At 41.2% G+C, this 17,929-nt stretch overlaps 1 protein-coding gene across 1 annotated transcript in view; it reads left to right on the forward strand.

Annotated features, from left to right (window-relative positions):
* kcnn3 (potassium intermediate/small conductance calcium-activated channel, subfamily N, member 3) overlaps nucleotides 1–17,929 on the forward strand; it is a gene marked incomplete at its 3' end in the record, with an annotated part of 83,422 nt that overhangs the window by 48,509 nt on the left and 16,984 nt on the right. Inside the window, exons 6-7 of the mRNA XM_080039145.1 lie at nucleotides 1,671–1,812; nucleotides 11,690–11,800. Coding sequence (XP_079895271.1) covers nucleotides 1,671–1,812; nucleotides 11,690–11,800 — 253 coding nt within the window. The remainder of the gene's footprint in view (nucleotides 1–1,670; nucleotides 1,813–11,689; nucleotides 11,801–17,929) is intronic.

Consider the following 17,929-nt stretch of genomic DNA (forward strand, 5'->3'; position numbering starts at 1 on the left):
AGTCTGTTAGAGCAAGTCTGATTGAAAGACTGTAATGTGAATCTTGAATTAATGCTCAACCAATAATATGCTGTTATAAAATCACTACTATTGATTATTGATGGTTAAAATGACTACATGGGTTTTTGTCACCACCGTCAGATATGTCAAATCCATAAGATATACTTGTCAACTCCGTCCGATATACTTGTCAACTCCGTCAGATTTATATTATTTTGATAATATTGCATAATGATATTTCATAGTTGTTGAGGAATGGTTTGTCATATGTGAAAATCCAACCAGTCACCTAACATGAGAATGTGTTTTGAAATGTGAAACACATCTTGATTCCTGTTCATTTTAAAGTAAAAATTCTATTACACAGTTCAACTGAAGAACATGGAGGAAAATGTATATTCATATACATTTTGAAAATATATTTTGTGGCCTCTGTGTGTGTGTGTGTGTGTGTGTGTGTGTGTGTGTGTGTGTGTGTGTGTGTGTGTGTGTGTGTGTGCGTGAGTGTGTGTGTGTGTGTGTGTGTGTGTGAGACAACCGGACTGTGATTGGACGCTGAATTCAAACTGAGCAATTACATTCAGCTGGCAGGAAATATAATCTAGGACATGCGTGCAACCTAATCCATTTTTAGACAGTAGTTTAAGAGGCTTTCTCACCAGTTGTGCACTCGATTTTACTTTATTTGTCCATTTTAACAATCAACAGTCAGCGTATACATGCAGTGCACACACAGTATTCTTACTTCTTTGTGATTTATGAGGAGCTATACATATTGACAAATAAATATTTAAAAATATCTCTTATACATTTTACCATACCTTAATCGTTTATACTTCACAAATGTTTTTATGTTTGTGTAATGTCATTCACTGTTTTAATACCAACCTGCCAATGTATGAAATATGTGTATTTACTGCTTAAATGCTAAATATTTGGTTAAACTGCTATTTTCCCATCCTTTGAACATAAAGCAGAGCATTTTTACTATTTTCTTCTGGGGTTTATGTCCCAAATGCTCAAATGTACTGTGGCTTGGGAATAAAAAGTTCAAATCTAAAGACTCCGATTTTATGAGTTATGTAATGTTATTAATGTAATATTATATTCTAACGGCAAAACGTTATCCTTTTTATATGTTTAAACACTTTTGGAATTAATCAAAAAAAAATGGGAAAATGTCCGTTGGTAATAAACCTGATTAAATGCATCATTACCCAGCTGCCAGGAAAATCGTTGTTTGGTCAACATCCACTTTTAGTTTCCATCTCGTCTTCTCCAAACAAAAAAAAAAAAAAAAAAAATCAAAGAAAATTAAATTAATATTTTTCAAACATTGTGCGAAGTTGGAGAGTGTGAAACTTCAGGCTGTAGAATAGGTGGCTCATACTGTATATCTACTTTGTACATCCAAGTCTAAATTTAGGTTTATTTCTGTTAAATAGTTATTGAAGAAAATGACTGTTTCAGATCAGATAGGCCGCAGTTTTGATTTCTATGCAGTGTTGTGCACAGTGAAGGAATGATGGGGGCAAGAGCTGCAGTCATGATATCATGTTCTCTGTCAGGCAACGTTGAGGTACACATGTTTGTCAGATGTTGTTTCTGTTTTTTATTTACATCTTTTCAGTATTGACCAACTTTGCTCCCTGAACTGTATTACTTTTCAGGTATCATGATGCCCAGGATGTGACCAGTAACTTCTTGGGAGCCATGTGGCTTATCTCCATCACCTTCTTGTCCATTGGCTATGGAGACATGGTTCCTCACACTTACTGTGGCAAAGGAGTCTGTCTGCTCACAGGAATCATGGTAAGTGAATTTACCCCCCAACACCACCACCACCACTCCTCTCCCTCTCTCTCTCTCTCTCTCTCTCTCTCTCTCTCTCTCTCTCTCTCTCTCTCTCTCTCTCTCTCTCTCTCTCTCTCTCTCTCTCTCTCTCTCTCACTCAGCCTCCTCTCGGTGCTGTCCTCTCCTCGTTTAAAGGTCAGCACAGTAGAGAGCATGCTGTCATTTGCGCGCTCTACCTCCAGTGTGTCAGGAGTTCGATTAAGATTCCATTTATTGTCATCGCACATGTACAATGGAATCTATAGCAACTCCACTCAGTGTACGCAAACTATGAAGTGTGAGATAAAAGCACAAAATAAAGTATACCCAACCACACATAAGTGAACTGGTAACATTGTATTGCACAATTTTCACAGGGTAATATCACCTAGCTGGGATGCTGTAGTGAAAGTTCAGTTATTTTATAGCACGTGAATATATACGGTTTAGTGCGGTTGTGCAAGTTACCAGGTGGCAATAAGTACAAAAGGTTCAAATAAGAGATGATGAAATATACAATAAATACATTTTTAAGTAGTGCAAAATGTAAGGCAGTATAACACATTACAAATTAAAATGTGCAATATGATGAACATTATTTACAATATGTGCAATATGCAGTAAACTGAGTATAAATAGGTACAGAGTCCAGGAGTCTTTGGGGCAAATGGGAGGGGGTGTAAAAATCAAGAATTTGTGGGGGCAGAGGGGAGGGAAGGAAGAGAGGGGAGATAGTGGAGCTTCCTGAAAGGCTGGTGGAAAACGCTGTTTACCAGGCTGGTGGAGCCTATGGAGGCTGTGGTACCTTCTCCCAGATGGCAGGAGACTTCAGAGGCTGTGTGAGGAGTGACTGAGGTCACCCACAATGCTGGTTGCTTTGGGGGGGAGTTTATGTCACCTTTATTGATGGTAACAGCAAATGCCAGGCGAAGGGGGAACTGTAAAGGGGAACTCCTGGGCCCTGTCATGATGCGGTATATCTTGGAAGGAATACCCGGAATCCCCTGTTAGGGCCGACTGCGACTTTGCACTCCACTGCCCTGTCCATAATTTGGACCACTGTGAGTCTGGTCCCATTTCTGAGGCTGCATCCAGGGCCAGCCTGGAGGTTCCTCAGCAGCTTGTGTCCCTTCAGGGACCGTCCACATTTTTTGCAGCATTTAACAGGTGGTTGGTTCATCTCCTGTGCATAACACATTGTTGCTGTTATTATTACTTTGATCTGTGAGCGTGTTCTTTTGTGATAATGACAGCTGAACATGTTTGTCTCATTGGAAGGAGATTTGCACAGTTGTTAATGAAAGGAGAAACATTCAATAACCTCAAATCATATTTAACATGTTAGTGGCAGGGCATCAGTAGGTAAAAAGAGCAGCTTCAAGCTGACTTTCAGCAATGTGTAGACTTGAATAAAAAAAAGAGAGATGGTGTGTGTGTGTGTGTGTGAGAGAGAGAGGCACTGGTCAGACACAATGTAGGCCAAGTAAAGGAGCATAATAGTATATTACATGTAGTCAATGCAATGGGCTTGTAATAGGGGTGTGAACGTTTACAAACATTTCTAAACAGTTGCATGGCTGCAAATGTTTCGTGTACACCTTTAACCGTTTGATATGGGGGGGGGGGGTCGACGTATTATGTTATTGCCGATGCTCATAATTTAGCTTTTTGACTTCGAGTGATCATAACTGCCTAGCGATCATCTGTGATTAAACTGAGTCCCGCTGTCGGGGCCGTTGGGCTCGCGAGCCGACCAGCTGATCGGATCAGCTGTTTGAGACGGAGATGAAAAGGAAAGTGAAACTGAAGGTGGAGCAGTTAAATAGTTAAATGAATAGGCTAAATATTGTTACCAAACACAATAATGTATTTTGTTATCTGCTTAGTAGCCTACAGTAGCTCACATCACCCACCACTCCTTGAAAAAAAAATAAAAAATTCCAAACTTAAAGCTGCAGTTGAGAGTTTTTTTACTGTAATATTTGGCCAAACTGTCATAATAGCCATTCAGCTATATGTAGGTGAAGTGGTCTGAAAATACTTTTTCATCACTTTGCTCCCCCCTGCCTCTGTGTGCTGCCCCCCAAAATTGCCACCGCTCATGTTAATTTTGACCAATCAGAGCGAGGTCAGATTCTCCGTTCTTATTGGCTGTGGGACCTTGGCAACGACGTTGATGCGTCAGTTGTGTGAGCGTTCACGACCCTAGCAGTCTGACACTAGCCTACTGTTTGGTACTAGGCTACTACGGCGGACAGCGAGTAGCAATGTCTTCACAAACGAACCCTCAATTTACCATTCCCAGGATACCAACAACTAACACCGCTAAGACAGCAAAAAAACGAGGAAAGACGAATGTTGAAAAGTTAACTGCTGAAAGGGAGACGGAGAGAGCTCGAAAAAAAGTACACCGGCCATGTCTTCTTGCCCTATCACATCAAGACCTCTCCGACCGCGACCTCGTCCCCTTCCTCTGCCCCTAGGCTGCCTGCCGCTAGCAGCAGGACGTCCGCTGGCCCTATATAGCCCTCGTCCTGTGCTCAGTATTGCCAACTCAAAGCGATTTTGTCGCTATATTTAGTGACTTTTCAGCCCCCCTGGCGACTTTTTTTTTTCAAAACAGCGACAAGCGACAAATCTAGCTTTTTTTCTGGTGTTATTGGTGACTTTTTTCGCCAAAGCAAGTATCACCTCTTCTCAACGAGCAGCGGGAGCACTGACACACAGCCCGCTCCTCGAGCAGCAGCCCCGAGCAGCCCCTCCCAGCTGCTCCTAGATAGTAGGAGATACACATACACCTCTCCGCTCTGTTACAATTAGTTTGCTATCTTGCCTGGCTGTTACAGCTACTTTTGTTAGGCCTACCAGCACACTTACAATGATTTTAAGCTAACATACATGGTATGTCTGTGATTAAAATGTAGATGCTCAATATGTACGTATGTAGTTATCATTACTAATGTTTAATCACCTCGGAATCGGACATGGTGTTTGTCTCCTGTCAATGTAACTGAATTCACATGAACGCGCATAGCTGTCGTTCGGAGGGAGGAACTACAGCAGGTAGAGCGTTGGGAAAACAGCCGTTGGGATCCCAACGGCTGAAACTCTCAGCTGCAGCTTTAAAAAGAAAAAAAGTTTTCGTTTATTGATTTGTCCTAAACGGTTACACGTGTACACGTGCACACCCCTAGCTTGTAAGATGCCAAAGTGTAACAACGACTAAATATGTAATATTAACCATTGGGTGATTGCAAAAACAAACTACAGCAAAATAAAGCACGGGCTTGTGTGGGGGAGGGGAAGAGGGAGAAGGAGGGTGCGAGGGCGAGATTGCAAATGTTTATTGTCTAGCCTACCTGAAGACGGCGGTGAATGAAAGCACGGGCTTGTGTGGGGGAGGGGGAGAGGGAGAAGGGGGGTGCGAGAGCGAGATTGCAAATGTTTATTGTCTACCTGAAGACAGCGGTGAATTAAAGCACGGCGGTGAAATAAAGCACGGGGGAGGACAGTGATATTAGGCTACATTTTAGAAAGTATTTTAGCAAGTTTGTCAAAGTGTAGACGTCTTACCTGGGAGAGTGTGTCGACGGCGGGTGGTCCATGTAAGCCCGGCCGGTTGCTGGGGAGTGTCGACGGTCAACTTTACGTGGTAAACTCTAACCTGCCGTACGTAAACTTTGTCCGTTATCTGGGCCGTTGCTGCTTCACCGTTAAACTTTATGTCCGTTATCTGGGCCGTTGCTGCTTCATGTGGCAGGTATGTAGCAGTATAGAGCTGTTAAGCGGAAGTGGCGGAATTACGGGGCATGGGACCTCTCGGCTGAAAAAAAATTAATGGGAGTCTATGGAAAGTAATCTACTATTTTCTGGTCCCAGTCATTAAATGCCTTGGATTACATATATGTTTTGTATGGGTCTAAATGATAATTTTTCATGTGAAGAGTTTGACGGTATGTTGTATGATTATTCGTCTAACGGCTTTTAAAAAAATGTTACGAGAACAACTACAAGTCTTGTCGCCTCTGTGACGTCACCTCAACACATTCCCTCCACTTCTCGACTGACAGTGCTAATGCTAATGCTAATGGCTGGCGTGGACAACGCCAACAATCTCCCCACTCGAGAAATTGAAACTCTCCACATGTCCACTTGTGTAGTGGTTTTCGCCACGCTGAAGACTTTTGTCTTGTCATTGAAAGAAGGCGGTAAAGTGCATTAAAGACACAGCCATGTTTCTGAGCTAAGCTGGTGCGAGTGGTGGTGACGTATATCATAAGTGTCAAGAGCAGCGAAGAGCTGTAGTCCACAAAAGCGCTCTGCACAAAACCTGACCGTATCCAGCTTCTACTCGCTAAATTGTTCCATTCTTTGCACGAAAAAATACCATCTAAATCCATACAAAACATATGTGTAATCGAAGGCATTTCATGACTGGGACCAGAAAATAATAAATTTCTTTCCATTGACTACCGTTGTAATTTTTCGAGCCGAGAGGTCCCATGTCCCGGAAGTAAACCACTTCCGCTTAACAGCTCTATAGAGCTCTATAGAGCTGTTAAGCGGAAGTGGTTTACTTCGGAAGTGGTTTAAGCGGAAGTGGTGCGTTGGCACTGGATGCGCACCAACTGTCGACCAACTGGTGCGACTCGCCTGCTTTTATAGTAGTATGATATGATCCTTCCTGAATTAGCCTGCATCTGTGCTTCTGTGTGTTTTGGGTTTGTTGGCTTGCAAACAGAGCATATTAGTAGTGTGTGTGTGTGTGTGTGTGTGTGTGTGTGTGTGTGTGTGTGTGTGTGTGTGTGTGTGTGTGTGTGTGTGTGTGTGTGTGTGTGTGTGTGTGTGAGAGAGTGTGTGTGAGAGAGTGTGTGCATGCGTGCGTGCGTGCGTTTGTGTGTTATTCCCTTGACTGCCATTGCATAATGAAGGTCCCACCTTTCTGTGTGCCATGTCCTCCCACTCTCTCGATCCCTCTCTCGCTCCCTTTCTGTCTTTAATTTTCTTTCTTTCCCACTCTCTACCTCTCCCTAGTTCTCTCTCTCCCTCTTTTTATTCATCCCGCCATCTCTTTCCTCTCTCTGTCCGTCTCTCCTTCCCTGAGGCCATGTGTTTATTTCTATCTAGCGTCCATCTGTTGGTATTAGTGTTAAAGCTGCTGACTGTTCCTCTGTTTGCCTGGCCTCACAGGTGTTCTTCCCTCCTCAAACCATTTATTCTTCTTCTGTCTCTCTTGCTCGATTCATGTCGTTGTCTAATTTTCTAGTCTGTGTCTTGTCATCACACTTTCTTGTTCACTTGTATCTTACTGTTGTTTAAAGGAATGACAAGTTTTTGAAAATTGGTCTAAATTAATTTACTTATTTGTTTGCACTACTCTTTTATTTGTCCCATGCTATAATTTTCAAATATACTGCCAGCATATTTTTTAAATAGAAGAAAAAGTATTTTTTTTAAAAGCTCTTAAGCTGAATGTCAAGTCATCTGAAATTAAATGTCCTAATGAGTATGGTGGCGTTTGTTAAATCTTATGAGAGTCTGGAAAATAAAAGAGGAAATAGGACTTAAAATATAATTCAAATTTGCAAATCATCTGAATTGATTTTGTTTAATCAAGACAATAAGATAATACGCTGCTAAAATGTGATTTTGTTACCAGTACCAATCTTCCATTTACACATTTAACGTGCCTGGTCCCTTTTGTACTTGAGTTGAGAGTGCTTTGTTAAAGTGCACTGAAAAATCAAGCGGCAACTATACCATAGCTGAATGTTGTAGCATTAGTATTTTCCACAACAAGAGAGTTACCTCACAGAATGTGTTTACCAGTGCTGGTTTTCAAAATGACTGCACTATAAATCTTAAACTTTACCCTTTTATAAACACTGGCACGAAGCATCTACGTCACAGAGATGATTTTGGTGTCCCTAATTCCTCACTCAAAACGCCCAGATTTCTGTATTCTTTCATCCTCGCTGTGTCTGTCTAAGCTCTCTGTCTGTGCCAGTTCACCCACTTTCTTTACTGTATAGTCCATTAAATGTGTACATGAACACACTTGTGCAGAAAGACACACTCACAAGCACACTCCATTTGTTTGAGTGAATCATCCAATTGGTGATTTAGACAGAGTACAACTCTTACTGTAATCTTATCACACACACATAAAAGACTCAAAACAGAGAGAGGATATAGAATGACCACGCCAAGCAAGCCCACTGCTACAGACTGCATCCTCCACACAAACACTGACACAGAGCTTGACATACACTCTCAGCGTGACTCCCACACACACTCTCTCTCCTCTCTCCTGCCACTTGCACACAACACACACTCTCAGTATGCAGAGTGTTCAAAGTGGTTTATTTTTCCATTGATCATCAGAGAAAAGGAGTGAAGTTGCAGGTATAAGGAGAAGGGTAAGGCTTGTATGGACCAAGGACATCAGGCGCAGCAGGTCATGGGTAATATATAAAGAAAGGTTACAGGTTGAGGGCAGAGAGAAAAGGATGTGTTTTTTTTTCTTACTTGACACTTGACAATTATTGTAATGAGTTTCCATAGGAGGAATTCTCGCCGTCGTTACCATGACAACAGATAAAGGCCAACACTATTGGAATATACCATTGCCCCGAGGCTACCTAGTGGATGTGCCAGGTGTTCGTGTGTGAGCGTGTGTTAGTGTGTCATTGTGCGTGGGCTGAAAGTGGTAGGGTAGAGAACCACAACATGTTTAAATACAGTGAACTTTTTGTCTGATCTCTTGCATACAGCAAGAGGTGTATGTTGTCCAAAGGACATCTCATTGTGGAGGATGCAGTCCTGTACTTGCATGCTCATATCTTAATAAATGCATCTTGATAAACACTCATTTACTTTAACCCCCCTCCCTTATTTAGCCTTTATAAGCAATATATAGATGTGTAATAAATAGTTTTTAACACACTCTAATGTGGTTGTATGCATTAAGTGTGTCAATTAATTTGTGAACAACTACAGTAGGTAGCACCCAGAAGTGGAGGCTACTACACAACACACTTTAATTATGAAAAATATGTCTTCATAGGACAAGTTGCAATAGTTGACAAATATAAATACCTACAATTATTGTATTGTGTTATAAACCATATGTACAATGTATCTATTCTGTAATGTTTGCCAAATGGTGGAGGTTAAAGTAAAGCATTACCATTTGAATATGGTTTGGGGCGGCTGTGGCTCAGTTGGTAGAGCGGGTCGGCTGATGATCAAAGTGTTGGAGGTTCGATCCCCGCCCTGCCACCTGTGTCATGGTTGTTGTGTCCTTGGGCAAGACACTTCACCCACCTTGCCTCGTGTGAATGTCGATAGTTAGCCTGCTATCGGTGTATGAATGTGTGTGTGAATGGTAACGTGGGAAAGGAAAACAGGTCTCCCTTGTAAAAGAGTCTCCGGTCTCAATGGGATTTACCTGTATAAATAAAGGTTAAAAAAAAAAAAAAAAATATGTGTTTGTTTTTGTCTCCTGTTTACCAAAGCCTCTTGATACACTGTTGTTCTGATTGGGTCGTCAGGTTAAAGGGATGCAGAGTAGCTGCCATTTGAAACCTTTGTGTTCTGTCTCTCTCTACTTGTGTAGTAATTGAGCAAATACAAATTTGGCACTTCTTTGTGTTGAGCGTCATTTCCCAATGTGTTCCTGCTGACCTGTTTGCGAACTGTTTTACACAAAGAGAAAGGGACGCAGTTTTTTTTATACCTGGAGCGTGTGGATGTCACACAGACGCTGCACAGATGGGTGATTCCCCCTTTTACTGACTGCCACATCCATGGCTGCGCGGAACAGGAGGAGAGCGAGGGGAAACACTCGGGCGTATATGAAACAAATCACAGCTGCACAGCCATCATCAGCCGTGTCACTCTGTAGTGATTGCACAGGGAACCCTGCTGAAACCAAATGGATGCCGGCAAATACACTAGTAAACTCTCTCTCTCGCACACACACATACACACACACACACACAGGCAAACACCCACAAGCTCAGGCATGCACTCACACACATAGCCTGCCTTGGCAAACCAATCAGCACCCCGCTGTTCCTGACCGAAGAGGACAATTTTGAACACACACACCCGCACGCATACACACACTTTTGCATGTGCTTGCCACGCAGCACTTGTACATACTGTACTGTAGAAACACGACCAGGGCAATTTTCCCTAAAGCACAAACATGCTTTGTGGGTTTTCCATTGGCTCTCATCATATTTAATTCATAGTTTTTGAATAAACACAAACAGAGTGGATGAGTGTATAGACGTAGGCACTAATGCCTGTTTGTATGTTACATTTTACTGAGCCCAGCCAAAGTTATTTTGGTCAAACCTGTCTTATCGTCCCAAGAGTGCACGTTGAAATCTTGGCTATTTCCTATACGTCTCAAATTGGTGCACCCTCCCTCGCTCTCAAACTCACTTTGTTTCTCTCCATGTATCATTTTATTCTCTCTCTCTCTCTCTTTCTCTCTCTCTCTCTCTCTCTCTCTCTCTCTCTCTCTCTCTCTCTCTACCACTGTGAGATGCACACACTCACACAAACATGAAACACTCTTAATCTTAATTCATTGGTTATCAGGAGTTATGTGACCTCATTAACATTGCCGTCTTCTCCATCTTTTCTCTCCTCCCATTACGCGCACACACCCTCGTCTCCGGCATTCACCCCCCTCTCTAACTGCTCTCTCTCTGTTTCCTTCATCAGCCATTCATATTTACTCATAGCTCTTCGCTCTCTTTATCTTTTCTCCTCTTGCCCGTTTTTTTATTTTTTTTGCCCCTTCTGAGGAACCTGTGAGCCGCCACTCCAAGGAGCAATTGAAAACGATGTCTAATCTGGAAGTTAATTAAGTCTGTCTTCCTGCCCAGTTTCCCTGCTCCTGCTCTCCTCTCAAGCATGTCTTTCTGGATGAGGGACTGCTGTCCCTATCTCCCAAATGAGTTTGCCATATGTCCCATGTGAGGAATACAGACAAACCAGTTTGGTGTTCTACACTCTTAAACGTCCTGCAGCCTCGGGTGACAGGAGAACACTGACACCATCTAATTCAGATTGACAGCATCTAATTAGATGTTGTCAATATATGATGTTTTCTATTTTTTAAGATATTTTTTGGGGATTTTTATGCTTTATTGATAGTGTAGAGACAGAGTTGAAATGGGGCAGAGAGGGGAGTGACATGCAGAGATCGACCGCGGGCTGGAATCGAACCCGGGTCCGCTGCTGGCCGAGGCCCATTGGGGGGACGCTCTACCAACTGAGCTAAGGGCACCCCCAATCTATGATGTTTTTCTCTCTTTTTTATAATCCATAATGGGCTAATTCGGGGGCGCCCATAGCTCAGTTGATAGAGCGAATCCTGCCCGGATCAGTTATCTGCATGTCCTCTCCTCTTTGCCCCATTTCAACACTGTCTCTCCAATCTGTCTAATAAAAAAGCAAAAGAAATGCCCATAATGGGCTAATTCTTTCAATATAGAGGCGATATGGAAGGGATCTCACACCAGATGGAATGGAATTGAAAATAGACTTGGCTTGCCTCTCAACATGAGGAAATGTGGATCTGACTGGAGCACAGCTATCCCTTCTAATCCTCTCACGTTCACTTTTCCCTTCTGTCGTGCGGCGCCCGCTCCATTGGTCTCCCCCTCCTTCAATCAGCTGGGCTAATTCCCCGGCCAAAAGCCAGCGATTTACCAATTCCTCCTCTTTACTGACTGACTGAGTGTTCTGTTTTCTCCTGCTCTCTCTCCCTCCCTCATTTCTCTATCTCTATCTCTATCTCTCTCTCTCTCTCTCTCTCTCTCTCTCTCTCTCTCAGGGTGCAGGATGTACGGCTCTGGTGGTTGCCGTGGTAGCCAGGAAGCTGGAGCTGACCAAGGCCGAGAAACACGTACACAACTTCATGATGGACACGCAACTCACCAAAAGGGTGCGTAGGCTTGCCTAGTGTCAGGTGGTGTGTGAATGAGTGTGTTTTGCATAAATAAGGCAAAACTATAGTTTGAAAAAGAGAGACAATGTTCAATGAATGCACCATGAGTGGGATTGCGTGATTGTTGTTTGGGTGATTTGTACGTAGATTTATTTGGGGTTGAAGACAAGATATTTGAGAGGGAAACCACTTGTCCTTTCGATGCCCCTTTCTTCCCCAACTAGTACATCACACTATCACCCCGTATTGTTGTGACACAGGGCCACGTTATTGGAGTAAGTGAAGGCAGTAAAAGGTCATCTCTGTCTCACCCTCTCTGTTCTGTTCCCTCACTAGCATATCTTTCCTTCTTTCCGTCTCCGATCCTTTTACTACCCTGCCGCCTCCCCTCTCCTTTGACATTTGTCTCTCTTAAAGTCAATCCCTTTCTCTTTCTCTCTCTCTTTCTCTCTCTCTCCCTCTCTCTTTCTGTCCGTCTACATCTCTCCTCTCCTTCCCTTCCTCCTTGCCCTTCTCCCTGCCTCCTTCCCTCAATCTCTCACTCCCTCCCTCCCTCCCTCTGTCCTCCGGTCCTTTTCAATTTTTCATAGAGTTGAAAGACCCTAGTTTTAAAAATAGCTCCCATATCAAATATGTAGGGTGCATTATGGCAGCGGGGTATCTTGCAGACCGAACAGGGAAGGGTGATCAATAATTTTAGCCTGGATAAAATATCGACATTGAAGCCGAATAGACTCTACTGGAGCCAGGTTCTCACCTCAGCTGTTGCCAGGTCGGAGTGGGCTGTAATCACAAGATGTTTAACACCTTGAACCATGTGTTTGTCTGTATGTGTGTTACTGTTTCTGTGAATTTTGGCATGTAGATTACCTACAATCTGGAGTTCAGTGGACCGTCTAATGCAGTTGTTCCCAACCTTTTGATGTACCTAATTTTAATGGATTTTACACAAGATTCTATCAACAGTATTAATTATACAACATTTGTATTTCAATTTAAATTGTTAAAGACACAGTGTACTTGGAGTTGTGATATTCAAGTTTGGTCTCTTGTCTCAGGTTGACATATTTGGCTTTGAATTTTAGTGAAATATTGTCACAACTGTTTGATGGATTAACATTTTTAATCATACTTTTTTCATACTGCTATTCGGTTCAGCTGTGACTGTACTAATTAGTATGTTAGCATGCTATTTCAGCATTCTAGCTGGTTTATGTGACTGTAAATAGTTGGCATTAATAGCCTACTATTTCAGACCGAAATAAAATGTGCACCCTGTTGCAGGACATTCTTATATCTATCAAAAAGGGATTTTGAATGCATATTATTTTTATAGTTCATGTAAAAGGCCTACTCTAAGAGCTAAATTGTCTCTTGCTTTATGATGAAAATGAACTTTAAGTATTCATAAACGAACATTATCTTGAAAAAGGACACGTTCTATTTTGAGGCATGACGTCGTTTTAATTTTAGGGTAAAAAATTAATTTCAATGGTGTACAGCCCCATTTTTTGTGATTTTAATTTGGACCATTTCTTCCCTGCAAAGAAACAAAAAATGTAATTATCATTAAAAACACAAAGGTAACAGGGTGGACAACAGTAATTTCATTAAAGAAAAGCAATGTATTTACCTCTCAACATGCATATGATATATATTTATTTAAATGTATTCTTTGCATTAATATATCAAACTGAAGCTTATCATATTTTGTCCGACCACTTGATAAAGAAGATCGTACAGTGAATTTGAAAATGAGTGTCCTCCCCAATCCAGTGAATCACAATCTTAACAGTGCTAGTCATCAGGTAAGGGGTGTGGCGTGCCATACAACAGTTTCTTTCAACACAACACAGCTTGCTTCTTGGTGACATTTCCTTCAAAGGGTCTTTGGTTTATGCAGTGGTAATTGTCTCCTGCCCTCTATTACTGAGAGACCAATGATTGAAGCTGTTGTATGCACATTGATTTACAAGACGGGGGCCATTCTCTGTCATATCATCTTCTCTCAAGCCTCTATAATGAATAATGCAGCGGAAGACATCCTGCCATCGTATTATGTGTGCATGCACACACAAATATACACATAAGCACACACACTGGCTTTCTGCATTAGTAAAATGGAGTTTCCATCCATTTTAAGGATTACTAAGAATGTCAATAAAATGCCAATCAGGGAAGCTTGAAATCTTACGTGGTGCAAATTGGGTGCAGAGGACCTCTTAACCTTATCAGGAAGGACGATGTGCTTTAAAATCACCATTCATAGTTCAATGCACAGGGATTGATTTTCATGCAGTGTTCAGTGAAGTGAAGTGTTTCCCTCCTTAGCAAGGATTAAGAGGGCTGTTAATTAAATAACAGTTAACATAGTCCCCAAAGCGACCATGTGTGTTAGGTCGTAAGTGCTTTGTTCATGTTAAGTGTTAATTGTATGTTTGAAAGACTGCATGGTGACAACAGTGTATTGATGTATTGGTTCATTAAGCGCATGCTTAAAGTCAGTCCGTCCGACCTCTCGACAAAAGCAGCACACACTTACTGTAGGCATAATGTCAGCGCATATATTAAATACTATCTATGCGCATAAGAGAGGTGTCTGATTCCATTTGATGGAATGGCATTGCCATGTCAACTAAATGCCACTCAATGTGATGCGATAAGCCATTATCCATCTGAATGTGGCTACCTGAGTCTGTTTTCAAGGTCGGTGCTTTTACTTCGAGCTTGTTGCGAAAGTTGGAAAAAACTGTCTTTCAATGAATCTGAACTCAAAATGTGTAATCTGCCTCCAACTCTGGACAGACCATTGGTTCATTCAGAGCACTTTAAGAGGTCCCCATGGCATATTCAGAGCTTCACCCTCTCTGAATATTCACAGTGCACTCTGGGCTCTGGCTAAGGAGGAGGTGCTGCAATGCCTTCCAATGTTTACACCACTCAACAAATGGGAGCAATCTAACCCCTGAAGATTTCTACTGAGATAGCTTTCCCTCCACAGTATATAACTAATTTTTTTGCAAGCCTTTTAATCCACACACAAGGCAGATGGATCATTATTAGTGTGGAAGTATTTCGACAGCGACACACATTTATTTGACACTAGGTGCATGCTTTTACATGTCTCAGATTTTTTTTTCACTTTTAGCAAATCGAACCTGAGTGTATACTCTTCCTTTTAATGTGTCTAGAGATTATTGAAGATTCTGTCTGGTGTATTGCGGCTGTCATTAATCGAAAGACATAAAGGAGACACCAACACTGTGAAAACCATTGGGTTATTATTTTCCTTTTAAAGGCCTCATGGGAAATTATCTGCAATATGCACTTTTTAATATGTTGTGAAAAGTGTTTTTTACACCCCAACAGCAATAAATAACTTATGGGCAATGAAAAAGAAACGAAAACCCCCCAAATTCTGTACCTTCTATACACCTGTTAAAATGCTGACCAATAAGAAGCATTCAGTCCGAATCTAAAGAACCAATCACAAGCCTGCACGTTCTCTCCCCTCTGTGTACGAGCCTGAGCGCGTTCACGGAGGGCAGAGAAAGCGTTGTTGCCATAGTAGTCATGGATAGTAGTGCATGACAGTGGACTAGACCTAGTTGAGGTAGCCTGCACAATGGAAGAGAAACCTAGACAGAAGTTACCACTGCCACCGTTACTTGCACCTGCTCACCATTTACAAAAGGCAAAGAAAAGAAAGAAAGACATCAAGAAAAGAGCAGTTACATACAGCTCGAGGTGGACAAACGCGAGTCAACATTGGAATCACTGTTCAGTGATGGCGACAGCTGAGGATGCTGAATGGCTTGGAAAGTGACGCAATGGTTGCCGTCTTTCTCTTGTTGGACAGGTAAGCCTTTGTTTTGTTTCCTGTAAAATGTGTGTTATGGCGAAGTCTAGCCAAGGAAGCTATTTATGTTGCGTTAGCCATATTAGCCCGATGCTAACGTTAGCTCCCCAGTCGTTCTAGGCTAGTAGGCACATTACAAGCTGCATTAGCTAACTATATTATTAGTCTAATGTTATGTGGTCGTCAGCGTCTGAACATGTGTCATTTTAGTATTGGCTTTTTCAAAATGTGCTGATGCAGTGTATGTTTTTATTTTTTTAATTATTGTTTCCCCTCTAACCCTAACCCTAACCCTCAACCCTCTAACCCTAACCCTAACCCTAACCCTTATAGTTATGACAACCAGGCTAATTCCTCAACACTTTGTCAAGTATTTATCCAGGGTCTCTCTGTGAGTAAAGCTTGATATAGAAGTGGGTAACACTTTACAATAAGGTACACAAAATTGTAGTAGCTACTACATACCTACTACATAGATATGTGTTACCTACTACATAGGTTTTTTTTTTGTGCTACCTATGTGTTAGGTAGCACATAGGTTTTTTTTTGTGCTACCTATGTGTTAGGTAGCACATAGGGTTTATTTTTTTTGTGTTACCTACTACATAGGTTTTTTTTTGTGCTACCTATGTGTTAGGTAGCACAACAAAAAAAAACCCTATGTGTTAGGTAGCACATAGGGTTTTTTTTTATTGTGTTACCTACTTACTACATAGGTTTTTTTTGTGTGCTACCTATGTGTTAGGTAGCACAAAAAAAAAACCTATGTGTTAGGTAGCACATAGGGTTTTTTTTATTGTGTTACCTACTACATAGGTTTTTTTTGTGCTACCTATGTGTTAGGTAGCACATAGGGGTTTTTTTTGTGCTACCTATGTGTTAGGTAGCACATAGGGTTTTTTTTTATTGTGTTACCTACTACATAGTTTTTTTTTTTGTGCTACCTATGTGTTAGGTAGCACAAAAAAAAGCCCTATGTGTTAGGTAGCACATAGGGTTTTTTTTATTGTGTTACCTACTACATAGGTTTTTTTTTGTGCTACCTATGTGTTAGGTAGCACAAAAAAAACCCTATGTGTTAGGTAGCACATAGGGTTTTTTTTTTTGTGTTACCTACTACATAGGTTTTTTTTTGTGCTACCTATGTGTTAGGTAGCACAAAAAAAAAACCCTATGCGTTAGGTAGCACATAGGGTTTTTTTTTATTGTGTTACCTACTATATAGTTTTTTTTTTGTGCTACCTATGTGTTAGGTAGCACATAGGGTTTTTTTTTGTGCTACCTATGTGTTAGGTAGCACATAGGGGTTTTTTTTTGTGCTACCTATGTGTTAGGTAGCACATAGGGTTTTTTTGTGCTACCTATGTGTTAGGTAGCACTTAGGGTTTTTTTTTGTGCTACGAACCCTATGTGCTACCTAACACATAGGTAGCACAAAAAAAAAACCCTATGTGCTACCTAACACATAGGTAGCACAAAAAAAAACCTATGTGCTACCTAACACATAGGTAGCACAAAAAAAAAACCTATGTAGTAGGTAACACAATAAAAAAAACCCTATGTGCTACCTAACACATAGGTTTTTTTTTGTGCTACCTAACACATAGGTAGCACACAAAAAAAAAACCTATGTAGTAGGTAACACAAAAAAAAACCCTATGTGCTACCTAACACATAGGTAGCACAAAAAAAAACCCTATGTGCTACCTAACACATAGGTAGCACAAAAAAAAACCTATGTAGTAGGTAACACAATAAAAAAAAACCTATGTGCTACCTAACACATAGGGTTTTTTTTTTGTGCTACCTAACACATAGGTAGCACAAAAAAAAACTATGTGCTACCTATCACATAGGTAGCAAAAAAAAAACCCCTATGTGCTACCTAACACATAGGTAGCACAAAAAAAAAAAAAAACCTATGTAGTAGGTAACACATATCTATGTAGTAGGTATGTAGTAGCTACTACAATTTTATGTACCTTATTGTAAAGTGTTACCTAGAAGTGAATATGTGTGCTATGCTACAAAACTGTTCTATATGATGGGCAATACATAGGCCTAGACAATGCGTTATAAATGATATTATAAATGATCATTTTTAACCATCTTTGGGTATCCTGCCTCGAATTGTCCTCCTGTAAAAGCTCCCCTATATAATGTATACACAGTCAAAACCGAAATTATTCATACCCCTGGCAAATTTTTACTTTAAGTTACTTTTATGAAACCAGCAAGCTTTTTCTTGATTGGAGATGACAGGCTTC

The sequence above is a fragment of the Ammodytes marinus genome (genome assembly GCF_949987685.1).
Source record: "Ammodytes marinus genome assembly, chromosome: 13".
In the NCBI taxonomy this organism is placed as follows: Eukaryota; Metazoa; Chordata; class Actinopteri; order Uranoscopiformes; family Ammodytidae; genus Ammodytes; species Ammodytes marinus.